The 16,216-nt window shown below is 43.8% G+C and overlaps 1 protein-coding gene across 1 annotated transcript in view; it reads right to left on the reverse strand.

Moving 5' to 3' along the window:
• Window positions 1-439: 439 nt before the first annotated feature.
• Window positions 440-16,216, reverse strand: part of LOC139920227 (forkhead box protein J3-like) — a 36,172-nt gene continuing 20,395 nt past the window's right edge. Inside the window, exons 4-11 of the mRNA XM_071910183.2 lie at window positions 14,246-14,347; window positions 11,875-12,024; window positions 6,900-7,110; window positions 4,876-5,145; window positions 3,891-3,992; window positions 2,170-2,442; window positions 1,584-1,685; window positions 440-561 (exon numbers count right to left, since the gene is read on the reverse strand). Coding sequence (XP_071766284.2) covers window positions 440-561; window positions 1,584-1,685; window positions 2,170-2,442; window positions 3,891-3,992; window positions 4,876-5,145; window positions 6,900-7,110; window positions 11,875-12,024; window positions 14,246-14,347 — 1,332 coding nt within the window. The remainder of the gene's footprint in view (window positions 562-1,583; window positions 1,686-2,169; window positions 2,443-3,890; window positions 3,993-4,875; window positions 5,146-6,899; window positions 7,111-11,874; window positions 12,025-14,245; window positions 14,348-16,216) is intronic.

Genomic DNA, 16,216 nt, shown 5'->3' on the forward strand with positions numbered 1-16,216 from the left:
AAAAAAAAGAACAAAACACTTCACCGACGTTTCGACAACACTTTGGCGACTTGTAAACCTGTTGGCACTGGGGGACATGAGACGAGACAATTCAGAGAGCTTCAAATGTCCTTTTTGCTTTGGACAGTGTGTACAGCTTGGCTTGTCCAATCCTGTTAGCCTGGTAAATCTCTTTTTTTTTTTTTTAAAGTGATTGTCTTTTGACTCATCATCCTCTTGTGTCAAAAAAAGAAAAAAAGAAAAAAACACTGAAAGACCGAAAAAATTAAGTTCCATTTCTTTTCTCTTGGATTGTCTTCTGTTTTTCACATAGGCGAAAGCGGCAAGTTGGCCAGTTCCATACCTCACCTGTCGTCCCTCGTCTCTATGTCTCTCTCTCTCTCTCTCTCTCCTGCTTCCAGTCTTTCTCCTCCTCCCTCTGTTCCGGCGTCGGCTCAGTTTAGACGATGGAGTCCCAGTCGAAGTCGTCCTGGATGTCGTCGGCAGCTTGCATGCGTCTCATCTGGAAGTGGCCCGGAGGCAGCATGTGCTGCTGCTGCTGGCTCAACTGGCTGTGATGGCCTGCAGAGGGAGGGAGACGGGCGTGAGGGTTAATACTGATGGATACTGACAGAGAGATCAGTAACCACACACACACACACACACACACACACACACTAGTGTTGTAACGATAACAATACATTTTAATACTACTTTGATACCACTGCAAGAGAGATATTTATTGTTTTGTTTTTTTATAAACGTTTTGGTATGATTTTTTCCAAAATGCGTATACATGCAGATGGCATGTGATTTGTTAGAAGAAGAAGAAGAAGAAGAAGAAGAAGCAGAAAAAGAAGAAGAAGAAGAAGAAGAAGAAGAAGAAGAAGAAGCAGAAAAAGAAGAAGAAGAAGAAGAAGAAGAAGAAGAAGAAGAAGAAGAAGAAGAAGAAGGATTTGACTAGAAGAAGCTGCAGTCTGGCTCTTGACAGTGAACTGTGCAGTCAGTGCAAAATTCACCAAGTCAAACAGCTGAAAACATGGCAACAGCGTCAAACAGTTCACCATCATGAGCTGAATCCCAGTCCACCTAAACTGGTTGACAAAACTGAACTAATTTCACTTATAGAGCCAACAAAGATGGATAGCCAACTGTCATCAAAACGCCTGTGTGAAATTTGCTACAAAGCCGTCCAAGTCAAGTATAACTTAGCAAAGCATCTCAGTGATTTTTATAAGATACTGTTGCATTTTTATTCGAGTTCTTGATATATTTAATCTGTAACTTGTTCTCATTGCAGAGATGAATATTTATTAAGTTGTTGAAGTTATTGATATTCATGTTGAATTCATGGTGCTTTCCTTGGTTTGGTTCAAATAAAGCACAGTGTTTGTTCTGTGACATTGCTTTGTTTTGTTCTTGTTTGCCGTGGCGTCACTAAAGTATCAAATATTAAACTTGGTATTGGCACTGAAGTCAAAATTCTGGTATTGTGACAACACTAACACACACCAACACACACCAACACACACAAACACAGAGACAAACTTTTCTGCCAGCTGTAGGTTTATGTATGAGCTGCTAAGAGAGCGGCAGAGAGTCACCTGTCATAGAGGGAGCTGTGCTGCTCATGGGAGGCAGGTGTGGGTATCCTGGTGGGCCCATCAGGGAGGACATGTTCTGTCTTGAGTCCATGTACATATTCCCTGTGGGAGAACAGACAAAAGGGCAATGACTAACTGTCAGATTAGTATCCCGACTTTCACACATGCGTATGTGTCTTCACAGAACACGAGCTGTTGTCGTGTGCACAGTGCTACTGACATCTTCGCTAAGCTAGTGCAATCCTACAGCGCTACGCTGTCGCTCATTGGATTTCCCACTGCTGACATTCCTCCTCGTGTTTAAATCTTTACTCCAGTTGCCATCATGCTGACAACACCCATAATTCCCTTGTAAATCTATAATGGGGCAACGGAGGCATAGTGAGTAGGTAGATCGTCCTTTAACCTCAAGGCCTGAGATCAAGCCTCTGTGACAGTAAGGAAGTTATCAAGATTGTCCTTGAGCAAGACACTGAATCCCTCCAGCTCGACACTCACTAATCTGAAGCTGACCCTGCACTCCTCCCTCCTCCCTGTGGGGTGGACAAGTGAATCATAAGTGAATAATAATGATGTATGAACTGACCCGTGCCGATGTGCTGATTATGTTGGTTGTGTTGGCCGTGCTGATTGTGCTGGCTGGCCTTAGGGTGCATGGCTCCGTGGGGCTGGGCCGGGTGCTGGGGTGCCGGCGGTGGTGTCGGGTGCTGGGCCTGAGGCTGCGGCTGGGCCGCACCCTGAGGGGGGATGACCCCCGTGGCCGTGAAGAACTGGTTGATGGAGGAACACAGGTCGGCCATCTGGGCGGCGTCCAGCGACCAGTTGTTGAGTTCAGCCTGCCGCATGCTCTCCTTTAGACCTGGAGGATGGAGGATGGAGGTGGAAGGAGGGAGATGGTCACTCACTGTAGAGCATTTATCATTATAGATCAATGTTTGGAGTATTGAATAAGTGATGGGTGAAGTTAAAATGATATATACTGGGCTAAAATGATGAATGTAATTATTGTATGTAGAAAACATACAATATGCACACTAATGTGTGAATGTTTTTAACACCACAAATCTCTCATGTGCAGCTGATGTTTTGTGTATTCTGCTTTATAAATGAGACCCGCTGTTATTCTGCCTTCAAGGATGTCTTGTGTTTATATTGGTGACAATTGCATTACACTAACCAACACTATGGTCTTCTCTTGAAATTACATATTCCATCCAGACAGGGAAAGGTGTTTTAAGACAGTCTCCTAAATGCAGAACCCATGGCCATCAAATCATATTGCACCTCAGGGAAAATCTTGTTTTCTGGTCAAACTCAAACAAATCATAAGCATTATTGCTGAACAACTGAAAAAGAAATTGCATAGAAAAAGCTTTGTCCTCATGCATCGCATTTCATATCTCACTCAGAACATCCAGCAGAAGAATCGCACTATGATTTTGCTGTCAGCGTCATTCCACCTTAATCACAAGCCATAGTGCGTCACTCTCCTGACAACATGCCTATTGACATTTGACACACAGCGGGACAAATCCCTGAACCCAACAACACCCCCTATTCTTATTTAATTCTTCAAACACTGACACACTCACGCTTCCATTCAGCACACTAAATTCTGATATTTCTCCATCAAAAGCGTCTCCAATCGAATTCGGATCGCTTGTTTACGGCGGCGACAGAGAAGAGAGGAGCCCTCCCTGCTCTTTGGAGGCGAGCCAGAGATGGCGGAGGATGGCATTACTCCTGTGTGAGGGAGGTCAAGCGCTGCAGGAGGAGAGAGAGGGAGCGGGGCCCGTGTGTTATAGGACCAGCCGTCGTCATCCATCATGTGTGGATGTTGCCGGCTTTGTGCGCCGACCGTGATAAGAGGCTGTTACTGAGCCGGAGCCTAATTGGATTATTCACATCATACAATCGGGAGGGAGGGAGACAGACAGAGAGAGTGTGTGTGTGTGCGAGAGAGAGAGAGAGAGAGAGAGAGAGAGAGAGAGAGAGGGAGAGTGGCAACCTCTCAGATGAGGGATAATGACTTTTATCAGGCCAGACCTATTATGACACTGGATATTATAATATTGTGCCTCAAGGGCAAGTGTATATCAAAGCGTAGAGATGAATTTATAATGATTTAATCAAAGTAACTGATCGACATCATGAGCATTTTATCAATTCTCACTGTGTTAAAAAAGGGTGCAGTACAGTAGACTGCTTCGCCAGTGTTCATATCGGATGGCTAGTATTTGCAGTGATGGCACCAGGACTCTTAGTGGTGTGTGTGCGCGCATGTATGTGTGTGTGTGTGTGTGTTACCTTGGAATGGGGAGAGGTCTACGTCAGCCCAGTTGTAGCTGGTAGCAATGCGACAGCTCTCCTTCAGCCAGTCCAGGTTGGGGTACCAGTCTGCTGACATGCCTGGGAGAGTGCACACACACACACACACACAGACACACCTTTCTGAATTTTCTGTCAAGGGGTTGGGTAAAAATATAAAGCCATATAAACAAAGATAAGGCAAGAAGACTCAGAAGTGTGACGATGTGAGTTGGGCCTTCCAGTCCAGAGTAAAGGTCTGAAGGGTTGAACGGACCGAGATTAAAAGGAAACCAAATGTTAAACAGTTAGCGTGTAACTGGTGGTGGTGTGCCAGACAGGGTTCTGCAGTCAACCACAAGGTGGTGTGACTTCACACAGAAAAATTCCAGTCACAGCTCTGCTTTTGAAAAAAAGATAGCTTTTCACTGCCTCCACCACCACAAACTAAACAACAATACATTTTGAGGCTGTGGATCAAAGACAGAGGGATTGCTTTCATTCATCCTCAGCTTGGTTGAGGGAAGTACTAACCCAGATAAATAATGTCTGAATAGTCCTTTTCTCTGGCCTGAGTGCCGATGCAGAGGAAAAAAAAAACAAACACAAAAAAAAAAAACAACCAAAGACTGGGAATATGAGGAGAAAAAGCCTCGGTGAAGCTTCAGAGATGCCCGTCTGTATCAGCCATACCCAGCCTCATAATATCAAATGCTCTGGGACCTTATGGGGGAAAGAGTATAATATAAATGCAACGAATCTATGCAGAGACAAGCATTTTTGGATGCATTAGGGGAATGGCATTTACAACGATGTCAGACGTGGCCTTGGGAATCAGGAGAGGTACGATCCCTGCATTGTTTAGCGCTGTATTGCATCGATATACCTGAACCATTCAACCGGAACACAAAACTATACACTTTGGACGCCCCTTTCACAAGAGTCGATGACGAGGTAGTAGAGCGGCCGAATGCGCTGGCCTCACCGGTGGCGGAGCAGGGTTGTCCAGTGTGACTCTGGTGGGAGAGGGACGGGTGCTGCTGGGAGTGGGTGGAGTGCTGTGGGTGCTGTGGGTGCTGGCCGTGCGCTTGGTGCTGGCTGTGGGTGGAGTGAGGGGAGAGGTGCTGCTGTGGGTGGTGGGGGTGGTGTTGGTGGTGGTGGCTGCCGCCGCCGCCGCTTCCCGCACCGGGGGAGTGCTGGTAGGAACAGACGGTCCGGGCCTGTTGGCTCGCGTCACCGGGCATACCCATCAAACCTGCCGGGACAAAACACCACCAGGTATCACCGATAACGGCAACATACTAAGAAAAAACGACAAAAATTGAAGACAAACGTGGCCCTTCGAGTCGGGTCTAGGGCTAGGCGATACATCGTATAATATCGATATTGTGATATGAGACTGGATATTGTCTGGGATATTGGTTATCGCAATATAACTTAAATATTACTTTTTCCTGGTCTTTAAGGCTGCGTTATAGTAAACTTATACAATTTTCTGAACTTATTAGCCAGTCCTGGCTGAGTAAAATGAACAATGATTGGCTTCACCTGCTCATCATATCCACATTACTTATTACTGATTGCACATTACTGATCACAAATGATCATTACTAATTTTCAAAGTTTTCTTGTGTGTAAATATCTTATAAAAGCACAAATACTCATCCCCAAAATATCGTCACATTTTTGATATTGAAGTATTCAGTCTAAAATATTTGTCAATATTGCAGAAATTTGGCGAAATGTGATTCGAAATGTGGTCTGTTGAGCTGGACACCAGGGAAAATACGGTCATTTAAATCTGGATTGTAAAGGGAGTTGTTCCTTTTTTACCAACAAGCCTACTGGTTTATGCTTTTTGCTCAAATTAAATGGTTTCGACTGAAGCCTTCAAGCCTTAATTTAATCATTTAAGATTCATTTTTGTCTTTTGTTGCTTGTGATTCATGAGCAAGAGCATCTGGCGGGCTCCTGAAAATGATTGCAACACCACCTGAGTCAGTCGCAGTCTAGTGTGTGGTCTTGGACACGCTGTGGTTTTCTAGGGAGACGATGAGCTCCACTGTCTGGGTGACTCACTGTGACTCAACCTCTCAAACACAATGACTGCTGACACTGTTCCCTGGTAAGCCGCCCGCTAAAGTCGTACCTTTCAACCATGGACATGGGGCCCTTTCAAGCATTCTCGAAATCCATTTTCTTCTTCATTTTCTTTCTAGGCTCTCTTGTTATTATATCTCTATTCCAACTAGTAGTTTCATTGTATTATCTTTCTCGATGTGAGAGGTCGGTCAGCTCCGAACCCCTGACCGCAAATTGAAGGGGACCCTGTCAGAGGATGAGTCCAGGCGGCGGTTTTGCGGAGATCAACAGAGCGCATCAATCTCCTGGGTTAGAGAACATAGATGTGTGTGGGGAGGAGAGAGGGGGAGAGGGGAGGTGGTGGGCGGGTGGTGGTGGGTGGGGGTCCAAGTGGGAGGAGGCCCGGTGACCTGAAAGCTTCAGGAAGCAATTAGCGAGATGCTTCGCAAACGTTAGAACCAATCTAATTAGCTGCTATCAAAGCTGTAGAACCCTGGTACACTTTGCTCTGCTCGACTGGAAATGTGTTTGTGGGTTTTTTCTCCTTCTACTGAATTCTTCTTCTTCTTCTTAATTGCCTTTACTCATTTGACTGAGCAAGCCGTAAACTGCAGATATGTGGAACAACAGATTGTTTGTTTATTAAAATACAATAGGGTAGGAGTAGCGTGGGGTGGAGGTTAATACTGAAATGCTTTCGCTGCTATCAAAACAATGTTAAATTTTGCGTACAGTGATTGCGATAGGAGCTACACTTTAAGCTTGACAGTTAATTATGTGCAAGAAGCCTGACGAGGCACTCTGCGAGGTTTACATGTATTTTTTTTTCTGCATACACACATATGTCAACATAGAGGTTGGACAGGCGTACATGGGCACACACACACACACACTAATGCACATACACAAATGAGGGTCGAGACCCACCTTGCTGCGAGAAGGACTGCTCAAAGACGCACTTGTAAAGGCTGCGGAAGGAGGCGCTGAGGTCCTCAAAGTCCGAGAAACAGAGCTGCTTGTCCCGCGACTCCGGGACCGGCAACCCGTACTGGGGCTGGGGGGGAGGAGGGGGGGGAGGCGGCGGGGCGGGCTGCTGGAGGCTCAGGGACTGGGACGAAGGCTCCGAGTGGCTGCTCACCTTCGGGACAGACAGAGAGGAGAGAGGGGGAAAGAAAGACAGACAGACAGAGACAGAGAGAGTTACAAAAAGAGAAAGAAAGAGGGGAACACAGAGACAGAGGGAGAATCAGTGAGGGGATTGCCTTCAGAAAAGTAGATCAAAGACTACATTCACGCTGCAACCGAAAGTGTCACAATTCTTGTCTTCAGTTTTTGTCCCTCACATGTGACAGATCTGCTGTTTTCTAATCAGTGTGAACAGCAAAAAGCTGCATGGAGTCACATTTTTTTTCAATTCGGATCTGGAAAACTTGGATATGTGGCACAAAATCGGATCCCGAGGTATGCGACCTACATACAACTTGTAGTTGAACACTCAAATCGTGACTTGTCAGTGTTGCCATGACAAAAAATAAATCTTACGTCATTCACCTGAGATAATTGTCATAATTGCGGCGCCAACAGCAGCTTGGCTGAGTCAGCGTTAGCATGGAGGACAATGAGACACGGCAACGGAAAGAGAGGGAAATGACATGAAAGGACATGAACAAGCCACAGTGCCACATGGCTTGCAGCAGGCCAAGTGAAGAGTGTTAGCCCACTGTTGGGCAGCGAATACCTTCCAGTCGATACTCAGGGAATAAAAGTCCCTTGTGCCTGGATGTGTGTCTCAGGAAGGTGAATCTGAATTGAGAAAACTGCATTTGAATTGGGAAAACTGAATTTGAGTTGGGAAAACTTTAGAGAAATTACAGCTAAAAGTTAAATTCAATAATGCTCACATTCAATTTCAAGTCATTGCATTAAATTTCAAATTGTGTTAATTTGTTGTTCTATTTATCCTTTCTATTTAGTCCTGCTGCTCTCCCTTTTCACCTGCTAAGAAGACTCTGAAGGGGTGCAGATATCCAGACTTCTACAAATTCATTTATCAAAAAAATCTATTCTTTGAATTCATCCTAATCATGACAAATTTATGCAGCTGAAATACAATCTCTGCTGGCACTAGTCTCTTTCCATATAAACACACAAAACAAAGTGCAGTGCTTAAAATATCTGGTGTTGTGAATGCAACATTCCAGTGTCCTCTCTCCGTCATCCCATCGCAGCTGTCATCTTCCACACCATCTACCAAGTAAACAGAAGTGATTTGCTGTGATCAGTGCGCCTCCGCAAATTTGAGCCAACTTAGCATGACACATCCCCCACCCAATAATGGCGGCCCCTCCGTCTAACTAGCTCGGCGTCTGTGAGATCTCCGCCGGTGATGCCACCAGTAATCACCCTCAGTCAGGAGGGTATCACCTGCGCCAGCTAATGAAGCAGAACTAACCCTGATCCCACATGACTGGACCACAGATGAGGTCTGGAACGACGGAGCGGGAGGGAGAGAGAGACGGCGGGATGGAGGAGGTGATGCAGGAAGGAGGAAAACAAAGGATGGCCTCCAGAAATGAGAGGTTAACGAGATGAGATTGCACTGACCTTTGCTAATGCAGGTGGGAGGTGAGCGGGGGAAAAGTGATTGATGGTAAAAAGGTGAGCAGCTGTTACAAGGAAAAAATAATGAAGAGCTGGGGTTTTTCAGCGCTCTTCTAATTTTGGAGAAAATGTTTTCGGACCGAGATTGGCCTTGAATATTGTATTATATTTGGTTTTATTAGTAAAGTGGGAGACACAAAGACAGTGTCAAACATATCAGTTTTGTTTCTTATGCCATATCTTGTTAGCTTATACCAATTTCAATCATCAGTCCCAAAATGGGTTCTTAGTACATTACATTTGATTAAATGAAACTTTAATGATCACCTTGGGGAAAGTGGGCCGTTGCAGTAGCATGTAGTAAAGAAAAATAGAATATAAATATGAATACAGCAAATCGGGCTTCTATAAACATATGCAACTGAAAATGCTCAGACATATTAAGTAGAAATGTTTGAGTGAAAATGTGCAAAAAAGCGTGCAAAATAGCAGCAGCAGTATTGGTAGCAGCATTATGACAGAGGTGGAGAATTATAAAAAAAATATAAAACAATACAAAAATACCAATATGCACTATAATAGTAGGAGGAATATGACAATGAGTAGCCTACATTACAGTACACAGCATCTTCAACAAACACATCAAAATTTACAAAAAAAAAAAAATTGAATTAAATTGCAAATGTGCATAAAAAAAAAGTTTATTTAAGCACTAAAAGTAAAAATAAAAGTGGTGTTAGTGCATGTGCAAAAACAGCATTAAGAGCAGTATGACTCAAACATGGAGGTCACACTACTAAATGATTTACAGCTATTAGTGATTACATGATTAGTTTTGTTTCATTTTCATGTTTTTCTTTTTACATGCTTCATTAGTTTGAGCATCTTGGGCAAAGTAGCCCAGAAAGGGGAAGATTTGAAAGCAAAATACTGACCCATTGATATTCTGTACAGTGAGATCATACAGTTGCCAACATGAGTCAAACCAGTTAATGTCTTTATCAGAGAAACTGCATTGTGCAAATTTAGAGATCGGATCACTATCACTGTTTGTGTCAAAGGCCTTTTTTAGATCAAAGACTGTTTCCATTGAATATTTTGGTCCAAATCTAAATTGTTCAGCATGGGGCAGTTTGTGTCCTGCCAGACAGGTTTGCCAGTCTAATCCTTACTCTTCAAAACAGCAACTTATCATCACACACACACGCCACTTGAGACTAATCGATTCAAATAGCCGAAGGACCTTGTTTTGTTAAGGATGAGGAATCATATGAACAGCCAGTATAATATCTGGCCAAATAAGTCTCAGTGTATACTGTGGCCTGCCAAGTCTCGGGTGTACTTTGCACTGGCCAAGACCGTAGGCACCAAAACAGTCGACGACACGGGACAGCCTTGATTTAAATAAACCCCACCGCGTGTGTGTGTGTGTCTGTGTGTGTGTGTGTCTGTGTGACCTAGTAAAAGGTCATGGTTAGTGTGAGTAGGGTGGCTACTGGCTACCTCCCTTGGCTCAGGCCTCAGACACAAACAATAACACAGCCACACACACACACACACACACACACACATGAACACACACTGTTTTGCCACAAAAAAAGCACAGGGCCAGCGCCTGTTTGCTGGAATATAATCTGATCCTCCAAGGCTGAGGCATGAGCGGACCGGAGCAACATCAACAAAGCTTCGAACCTACAGCCACCCCTGTAGATTTCCACTGCAGCAGAGTTAACCCCCCCCCCCCACACACACACACACACAGGCTCAAAAAAGACTGAAAATATAAATGTATTTGGTGAAAGAAATCAATCTTTCCTTGTTCAAAATCCTGTAATTACTGTGTCTATGTGATTTTACACTTGTACAGAAAATCACAACCTTCCTCTGCTTCATTTGACCTTTTGTAGTTTTTGAAATGGTGCAGTTCTGTGGGAGTGCCCGTCTCTCCTAAAACCCCCAGAAATATATATATATATAAATTTTATTCATGCTTTCTATCACAATATGGTATCCGCACAGATGGCTGACAGTTGATCAATAAATTTCTGGACCGAAAAGACTTGAGTCTCCGTTCATGCTAATCAAGCGATAGTTTGTCAGATGTGCATCTCTAGATGTGTTTGTGCTATCTGGTTTATGATGAAGCTGTGGCGAGCTCCTCTTTATTAGCTCAAAGAAATGCAATGGATAATGGATTCTTTAACTGAATCTTAACTGAATATTTATGGCTGATAGAATGAATCCACTTTTAATTGTATGAAATTAAGCTCCTTGAAAACTGTTAAGTAAAGGTGGAAATGGTGTATTTGTCAAGAATCATTTAGTAAGTAAGCACAACTGGAACAGCCATTTTCTGTAGGCTAAACAGAAATTTTAAAAAAGTGTGTATTTGCATTGTCTGTTTACTTAATTCTGATTATTAGGACTTTCTGCCTAAAAGCCCATCATTTTATAGTAGCAACAACTCTGAAATAGACCACTGAAAATATATATGCTTCCTAAGTCTGATCTAACAAACAAACATTTCTAATAAATTTCTAATAGAAAACTAATTGCAGCAGTGTCAATCTGGCGTACATGTAATCTAGATTCAATGATTAGCACCTCCTAAATCTGCTACAGGGGTGTAGCTGTCTGGACTGGTGAGACAGTCATCCAGGTTACAATCGTGTCCACCTCCGTGCGCCGTCATTGTTTACAGTCCGATTAGCAACTTCGAGACGCGAGAATGGAGTTGGAGTTGAGAGACGACGTCTACGACCGATACTTTTTGTAGGTGTTTTAGGTCCAGATGACATTTCGGCTAATCTCTATAAACAGATATCTGCATATGAGACGTCGTCTCTCAACTCCAACTCCATTCTCGCGTCTCAAGTTGCTAATCGGACTGTAAACAATGACGGTGCATGGAAGAGGAAGTCTTGGCCCGGATGTCCACTGGCTACACCGGAAACCCCGAAATACTGACCGTCGCCCCCGGAGTCTAATCGTCGTCAGACCGATAGACGATGGGTTCCGAGATTGCAATCGTGTGAACATGCACACAAAATGTAAATTTTTTGATTCATCATTACAATGCTTTTAAATTTGTCTCATATTAAAGAGGGCAGCAGGGTGGCAGTCAGTAGGGAGACCATCCTTGAACTGAGAAGCCCCGTAATGGAAAGCGCTGGCCCTGCTGAAGTGTCCTTGAGCAAGACAACGAATCCCGAGCAGCTCCAGGTCAGACGGTGTTTGCCGAAGGGAAATTCTCCTTCGGGGATCAATAGACTGTAACAAAAAAGCAACTGAAAGCTCTTACGGGCGTGTAGCTGTGCACGTTGCTGCCGCTGCTGACGGCGGTGTTGAGGCTGACGGAGGCCAGGCTCTGGTCTGACAGGCTGTTGCTCAGGCTGCCGCCCAGACTCCCAGGGCTCTCACTGCCTTCTGCCTCCGGGTTGTACAGCGCTACCTGCACACGCACACACACACACACACACACACACACACACACACACAAACCATTAACCGTTAATGTGATGTGGCTATTATATAGGACCAACATTTTGAGGCAATGTACTGTAAGCCATTCTTATTTATTTGTGATTTTAGTGTTCCTTACAGCCCATTTGTTAAGTCAAGTCAAATTGTATTTATATAGCACATTTCATACAGAAAGCATCACAGTGTGCTTTACAACACAATGAAAAAGCAGCATAAAACAAAACAAAAACAAAGCAAAAACAACAAAACAAAAAACACAAAATGTAAGAAAAAACAGAAAAAAACATACTCTCCTTGATTTTGTCCATTTGCCAATTAATATCCACGTTGACGTAAACATTGCCCACCTCAAAAGGTTGCTCATGCACTATTAACTTAAGAGACAGCTCATGAGCAAATATGGAAATGAAAGCGCTAGTCTATGAAAATTAGCCCTGCTGTTGCATAAAAACCTTGGATCTACGCTTTTGATGTTGTTTATTTTCTTTGAGATGAAAGTTTACATGGTTGTGTATGTGTTGAGGAAGTGTCTTGACCCCAGGACTTATGACCCAGTCCAAAACCACTGTGTAATTGCAAAAATGACTTTTTTTGATGATGTTTTTTTAAATTCCTGAGAGGTTGGCATTACGAAGATACAAGCCTCTCGTCCCAAGCAGCGTATCATCTTGTGGTGACAGAACAGAAAGCTATGAAAGGTGATGCCCCGGGATTAAGTTGAATCATTTGTCTGTGGTTCTGTTTGACTGTCAGCACCTGCGCCAGCATTACCTCCAGGCTACATTTAATTGTGTAGACAAAATGTGAAAGTGTAGCCTTCGGATATACAACACTAAAGGCACTCTGCGGCAGTGCTGTAGCCTGAAAAACAGCTTCTAGAGAGCAAAGACTTGTTTTCAGTAGGCGAGGTTTCTCTTAAATAAAGGCTATGAATACCGAAGAAGTTGAATAATTGCGATCAAAGTGTTTCATATTGACAAAGTCTGGGAAGCGTGAGCCAAGATCGATTAAGAGAGCAGCATGGAAAACCGAGCATTGAAATAAGCTGTCAGATCCAGGCCCAGTCTTAACACTGAGGGTTATGTGAGCTGCTGCTGTGGGACAAATCTTCTGTTTGGTCGGGGTCAAACTGAGGGGTCACGGACCATACGTCAGCATTCTGTGTGTGTGTGTGTGTGTGTGTGTGTGTGTGTGCCAGATCAGACAGGCGTCATAGGTCCTGCTGGCCACTTGATCTCTGACCCTCATACAGACAGTCACACCCATTTTTTTTTTTGTGAGTGTGTGTGTCATTGCATAAGAGCGTGTGCGTGAATGTGAAGTCCAGCGGCTGTTAAAGCAAGTTCGGCCGCTGATGGCTGAAGTGAGAGCTGTGTGTGTGTGTGTGTGTGTGTGTGTGTGTAGAAATGAGAACGAAGTGAAAAACAGAGATTGCTTTAGCAGCGGTTTTTCAGTCGAAGTAAGTATGGCTCATATCCAGGCAGTATTAATTATAGCCCGGAGCGCAGGGCCTGATATCATTTTGGTCTGTCTTGTCTAATCTCAAAGTAATAAAAAGATGTGCATGAGTATTTCCAGGTTCCTCCTGGTTTGGACAACACCCTCTCCTCTTTGGTAGTAAAAAGAAAAACAAATCCAAAGTTAAAGCTTTTATCTTGTTGACTAATTAATTTGTCAAAATCATCATTAGACAACATGAAGAAATAAATCATTAGCCAATAAAATAATGGTAAAATTTTTTTTTTTTAACCATTTAAAGGCAACTAAACCTCCAATGAGAATCTGTCCATAACATGCTGAACCAATGGCCGTGTTTCTCCACTGCGCTAAGTTACGCACTCTGCTATGTGACTGAGATAATAAACACTAGACCAGGTGCATAAAGGAGGAATCCTCGTTTAATGTCATTCTTGTCCCATGGTGCAAAGCACTAGAACATCAACATCGCTCTTGAAAGTTTGAAAACACCAGACACGCATTGCACTCTGGGATATGAGCAGATGACGCCGATCCAGAAGGCAAGCATCTTTTCACACCAGGTCCGCTGTACAGATTCTGTACAGACCACAGTGCCTTGGCAAAAACTTAAGGGGACTTAAGTCTTACACTCTATGGCCGAACTAGGATCCTACGGTCCCTAGTAAGCTGTTAAACCCATAACTTTCCTAGTGCCCTAGCTAGTCTCCTACCTTGTTGGTAACGGCGTTGATTGCCAGGGTGGGCGAGGCTCCTCCTGACATGATGCAGTCCATTCTCAGAGACTCTGACTCCAGGCTGTACGGAGTGGACGCCTGGAGGAGGAGGAGGAGGAGGAGGAGGAGGAGGAGGAGGAGGAGGAGAGGACAGAGGAGTGAGAGGGAGGACAGAGGGATCCAAAGCTCTGTCCAGACAGGCAGGGTGACACTGACCCTATACACTGGGTTAAAAGAGTACACCAAGTTTTTAGGAGATTGGCCCGTCGGTCAGCTTACCCCTGGGAACAGAGACACCAAAATCATCCATGTGTCCCCTGTAGATCATGCTGGCTCTTTAGCGTACATTATGTTGAGTGATAGCTTGTCTCAAATTTGAGGAAAGTGAGAACATATAGCGGCTATGGTAAGTAATCTTAGAGTCTAGCAGTTTTGTGTAGGAGATTGGTAAAATTATATGATATAAAAACACACTTTTGAACTACAAGGGACTACTTTCCCTGTTTTCATGAGTACATCATTTCATTGTGTACAGCTAAAAATCACTGTGCAGCAGATGAATACATGGCTGCTCACCTGAAATAAACCTGGCAACATCAGCTACATTTTTTAAATTTATGAATCTACAGGCAATATAGTAAAAACAACTAACTTTTTATTACTAAAAAGTCAGTTTTCTTTAGGTGTCTCTGCTGTCTCCATTTTACAGGTAAGCTAACCAACGGGCCAACCTCCCAAAAACTTTTTTCAAGAATATTTTCAAGTCATGTCTGTTCATTAGAAATATGCATGAATATTAGAAATATGCAGAGGAGAGTGACAATAAAAATGAGAAAGGAAATGATGTGACAAAGTTCATGAGACATTTTTGTTCACCGCAAGTTCATAATATTCTCCTCCTGAATCGACGGGATGCCCCAGGCTCCGACTATGCGAACTAGTTGAGGTGCACTTGATTTAACTTGCACTGGGAAAGTGGACACTTGCACTTGATAAGATAAATTAAGCCATCCTCATGCATTATTCAAGTATATAAAATGTATTCAGCCGCAGTTCATTTTTGTTGTCCCCACAAAGAGCTAAAGTAGGGTTAACTGAGTGTGAGGATATGAGAAACTATTCAAAGATCGATGGAGGGCTAAATTGACGTGCGCGCACGCTAAAAAAGGGGGGAAAAAATGAGGACGGCGTTTTTTTCCCCCTCTGACTCCTTTCAGGGTTCAAGACAGCTCGCCTGCCTTCCCAAACTGCTTACAGTAAGAGGATTGGTCGGTAACAATGCAATCTTTAATTTATGATAAACTCCCAGGGAAAGGGGTTGTCGGTTTCCTGGTGGAGGCACTTAAAAAGAAGACAACGGAGAGGTGAAGAGAGGAGTGAGGGAGGATTGTGGAAGTAGGGGGGGGGGGGGGGGGGGGGGGGGGGAAGAATAGGTAGAGAGATAATTGAGCGGTGACGGACAGATAGACAGGCAGACAGAAAAATGAAAGAGAGTGATTATGCTAAGGGCACCAGAGACGCAGGTACCAAACTATGTGTACGGTGTCTGTCTACACATTTATACAATGCATTTATGCGGCTGACGTTTAGCCTCGCTGCCGACTTCAAATCTTTTCATGCGCGCAGCCGCTATCGTCAGAAGACTTAAAAGACTTTGACTGTGTAGCCTAAGTGCAACAAAACCCCAATGAAACAGTCTGACATATTTAGCCCACCTTTTTCTGATGGCAACACCGCTGTAATTCTGAGCGCTTAAAACCTCGCTGTTTCTCCTTAGCCCATGTGACAGCCCACAGTGTGTCTGCCAGCGGTGTAAGTGAGGCGTAAGAAAAGGGGTCGAAGGGCCCATCCATGTAAGACGAGATGACAAGGCTCTGAATTAATTAATGTTTGTAATAAAAAAAAAAAATCGTTGGTGAAGAAAATATGTCTAACGGCAGCCCCGGGGCCTTATGTGGTAATTAACTG

Source organism: Centroberyx gerrardi, chromosome 14 (assembly GCF_048128805.1).
Source record: "Centroberyx gerrardi isolate f3 chromosome 14, fCenGer3.hap1.cur.20231027, whole genome shotgun sequence".
NCBI lineage: Eukaryota > Metazoa > Chordata > Actinopteri > Beryciformes > Berycidae > Centroberyx > Centroberyx gerrardi.